Below are 4137 nucleotides of genomic sequence, written 5' to 3'. Positions count from 1 at the left end.
GGGAAAGGAGCAAAGACACCAGCTGTCCTGGTTTAATCCTGACACTAGGGGCTAAAGTCCCCACCTTCCACCACCAAGCCAAGCAAGGCAGGAGGGTTGTCTTCAAAGGGGAGGAAGAGAGGCTGCTGCAGGGGTTTCCTTTAATTTGGGCCTCTCCTTATAGCTCCCCTGTTTGTAAATATGCCCAAGAAATGCCATGCCTGGCTGCCACTGAGCTCAGCTATCCCTAGCCATGTCCTCCCTCATGGATGCAAGGGTCTCAAGATGTCCCCAAACCCTCAGTGGTTACCTGCTGTCCACAGATATACCCAAAGGGCCAGAGACCCACCCTGACTCCAGGCCTTCAGGGGCGAGTGCTTCTCCCCTCTGGGCCTCCTTCTGTCACCTCTGAAGGAAGGCACTGCTCTGGACATTTGGTGCCTTAATTTCTAAAAATCTCTAACAGAATCTCTAACAGACTGGGGATATCTGGGTACTTTCTCATTTGAAGATTTTTTTGTTCAGTTCTCACGATAACTTCTAGGTGCCACAGAGAGGTCAAGAGAGAGACCTGCAGATGCTGCCAAGTCAGCCAGTTGTGGCATGTGGCTGGGGGGCCTCCTGGGAACCCTCCTGACATCTCCAAGCACCTTGGGGAGACTTGCTGGACAGGCACATGCTTTGGTGTCATTTGTAACATTTCTCACTTCTTTCCTCTACATTTCTTTTCAGGAAAACTAATCTCTTTCAACCAGTGCTGATAAGTGAAGTCTACACCAGGCACCAATAAAGCAAGTGAAGTTAAGGGTTATGATAAGTACACAAAGTCAGAAAGAACCAGCCAGCAACTCTGCCAAGAGAGAAACAGTGTAACATTTTATTACTTACAAACTTTTTCTTAAATAAGTGTATACTTCATTCCTTACTGCACCATTTCCTTGTGGGTCTTTTGAGCTGTGTCGGCCACATCAACACAACCAGAGAGATCTTTGGCATTGACTTCTCTTAGCTTCGTAAGTTGTAGAACATCTTGTAAAAAAATGTAGATTTACAGAAAATATGCATATAAATCATTTACCAAACCCCATGTGTAGTACATAATGTAGTAAATACTTTACCAAACCATTTCATACACAAACTGGGCAGGCCTGTTGCAGCAGCATTGTACAGTTTGGTGCTTAAACATTAAAAAGGTGGTTCACAAAAAGACCTGCCTTGTAATATCAATGACTCTAAATTATCTCAGTATCATTACTTCTTGAATCCCCTTGAATTTATGCTTTTCACTGCATAAAAGCAGGTATTTTTTTTTCTTTTGAGACAGAGTCTCACTTTGTCACCCTCAGTGACAGTATCATGGCGTCTTAGCTCATAGCAACCTCATTTGGCTTAAGCGATTCTCTTGACTCAGCCTCCCCAGTAGTTGTGGCACCTGCCACAACGCCCAGCTATTTTTACAGACGAGGTCTCGCTCTGTCTCAGCCTGGTCTCGAACCTGTGAGTTCAGGCAATCCACCTGCCTGGCCTCCCAGGGGCTGGGATTACAGGCATGAGCCACCGTGCCAGGCCTAAAAGCAATTATTTTAAAGAAAGTGTTGCAGTGCAATCATGACATAAGTAGCATTCAACATTCCATATTATCAGGAGTGCACAGAACACTCATTTTCCCCTTATACACACTCATTTGAAACACAGACTTCATACACGTCCAAGTAGAAGTCCGCAGTCAAACTAAATTGTATGTTCTCACTGCAGGAAGTGGCACAGGCATCCCCATGCAGCTTTATCACCAGGAGAAAGCGAGACATGCTTCCTGGATCTAGGCTGTGTCAGCGTCCTCCAGGCATGACTACTCAGAGTTGCTCCTGGACAGAGTCCAGTGTGTCAATTTTTAGTGGCTTCCTTAAGAAATTTTGCAGCCATTTCTGGTGCAGTTTTTGGGAGGGCTTTGGGGTGGGCAGACAACCTTCACCTTGCGGAAACTGCTCCTCTTGTGAATGGTACTGGCAGCCAGAGAGTAGGAGCGGCCGTGCATCATCCTGGCATTCAGGCCACTGGCCATGGAGAAAGACTTGAGGTGGCTTCGCAAGGCCATCGGCAGTGGGAGCTTGTCCACCAGGTGCACAGGTGTGCAGGACACTACCACACGGCAGCACAGGTCTTGCAGGCTCAGCACTTAGGAAGGACAGACCAGGCTTAGAGGAAAGGGTCTAAGCCCCTGGGGACTGTGGGGCTGTCCCAGGTGGCACCCTCACCTTCCCTCCCTGCAGGGATGTTGGGGACACCGTTACAAAAGCAGGAAAACCTGCATGACTCCACTTTTGCCCAAGGGCAGGTTTCAGAAATTCCTGTCATCAGCTTTCTGACAAAGCTGTCATTTCAGAAATGTGGTTTTTTTTTATTTTTTGGACAGAATCTCACTACATCACCCTGGGTAGAGTGCCATGGCATCTCAGCTTACAGCAACCCCCAACTCTTGAGCTTAAGCGATTCTCTTGCCTCAGCCTCCCATATAGCTTGGACTACAGGTGCCCACCACAAGACCTGGCTATTTTCCTGTTGCAGTTGTCATTGTTGTTTAGCTGGCCCGGGCCAGATTCAAACTCTCCAGCCTTGGTATATGTGGCTGGCGTGGTAACCACTGTGCTATGGGCACGGAGCCAAAAAAATGTGTCTTATTTCTCTTGGGGCAGACATGGGCCCTGCCTACCTTTGCTCGGCCTCCAGAGCCGGTCCATCCCATGCCGCAGCAGCACAGTCCTGGCCAGCTCTGTGAAGGACTCTGTGACGTTGAAGTTGCAGAGAGGGCTGACCTCAAAGAAAGTCACACCCAGGCGCTCTGCATAGGCCTGGGCCTGCTCCGTGGGCACCTGTCGCTTGAAGGCCAGATGGAGCCGGTTCCCCACCAGGATCTTAGGGACCCCGGGGGCATGCTGAAAGTAGAAGAAAGGGAAGGGAAGGGTGTCATTCGGGTGGGACTTTGCCATTGGTGACGTGGATTGGGTGCTTAGGTTCTTCCCCACCAGAACTTCAGACTGGGTCTTATTTGACACGAGGCATAGAGTAGTGTGGCAGACACTGGGGTTTCAGTGCTGTGGGGCATAGTGGACACTATCGGGCCACAGCCAGGCCTTGCCACTGCACTACTCATACAATGAAACTCAGCTTATACCCCCAAATCTATTAAAGTAAAATAATACATATATTTTTTTAAAAGAATGAGATCTTATTTGGAAATTCTTTATAGGTGTAATCAGCTAAGATGAGGGTCCATTGAATGAGGGTGGGCCCTCATCTAATGACTGTCCCTCTGAGGAGAGGAGATAACAGAGACACACAGAAAACAGACAAGGGACAGCAAGGACTGCTGGCTACCACCAGGAGCTGAGGCCGAGAAGGACCCAGCCAGAGCACTCAGAGGGAGTGTGGCCCTGCCCACACCTTCTTCTGTAACTGGGAATAAAGACCCCATTTGTGGCCATCTGTCCCAGCAGCCACAGGACACTGATGCAGTGGACTTGTACTAACCACCCCATGTCCCTATTGCCAGCATGGCTGGTCATGCACCACCAAGCAATTGACCCTCCACCCCACAGCAGGGAGTAATGCAGGCCCAACCACGGAGCCTGGCCACAGGCATAGCCAACGCGCCTCTGTGGTGACACCCATGGGCCCAGCCCAGTGCTGTGTTGTGAGGCGACATCCTTGTGGTACAAAAGCCCCTGCCTTGTGCTCTGGCCCCCATGTTGTATACACCAGCCCCCAGCCCGAAGTCCTCCCAAGCCCACACAGAACCAGGCAATGGCATCTGTGTATCATACCTCGTCAATCTCCTTAATCCATCGATTGATGCCATCAAAAGACCAGCGGTTCGCAATGTCGTAGACAAGGATTACACCCTGGGGGGAGAGCACAGGTTCAGCAGGCAGCAGACATAGCCTGGGGCCCAGCAGGCCACTGTGGATGCACTGGCTGGCATGAGGGGCTCCTCAGTCAGAGACACACATTCCATTAAATAACTATTTTCCTTAACACAAAGTTGCAATTTTGATTTATCAACCAAATGGCAGTTTTTTTTTTGTTGTTGGTTTTTTTTGTTTGTTTGTTTTTGAGACGGAGCCTCAAGCTATCCCCCTGGGTAGAGTGCCATGGCATCAC

At 49.5% G+C, this 4137-nt stretch overlaps 1 protein-coding gene across 1 annotated transcript in view; it reads right to left on the bottom strand.

Moving 5' to 3' along the window:
* Window positions 1-1538: 1538 nt before the first annotated feature.
* The window catches only part of RAB40B (RAB40B, member RAS oncogene family), a 19319-nt gene continuing 16720 nt past the window's right edge, over window positions 1539-4137 (bottom strand). Inside the window, exons 4-6 of the mRNA XM_003786034.3 lie at window positions 3801-3878; window positions 2690-2912; window positions 1539-2154 (exon numbers count right to left, since the gene is read on the bottom strand). Of these exons, the coding sequence (XP_003786082.1) occupies window positions 1883-2154; window positions 2690-2912; window positions 3801-3878 (573 nt within the window). The 3' untranslated portion in view covers window positions 1539-1882. The remainder of the gene's footprint in view (window positions 2155-2689; window positions 2913-3800; window positions 3879-4137) is intronic.

Source organism: Otolemur garnettii, unplaced genomic scaffold (assembly GCF_000181295.1).
Source record: "Otolemur garnettii isolate 467f Iridium unplaced genomic scaffold, OtoGar3 scaffold00018, whole genome shotgun sequence".
Taxonomy (NCBI): domain Eukaryota; kingdom Metazoa; phylum Chordata; class Mammalia; order Primates; family Galagidae; genus Otolemur; species Otolemur garnettii.
The sequence above is the reverse complement of the archived record's forward strand: the minus strand, read 5'-3'. Positions and strand labels throughout refer to the sequence as shown.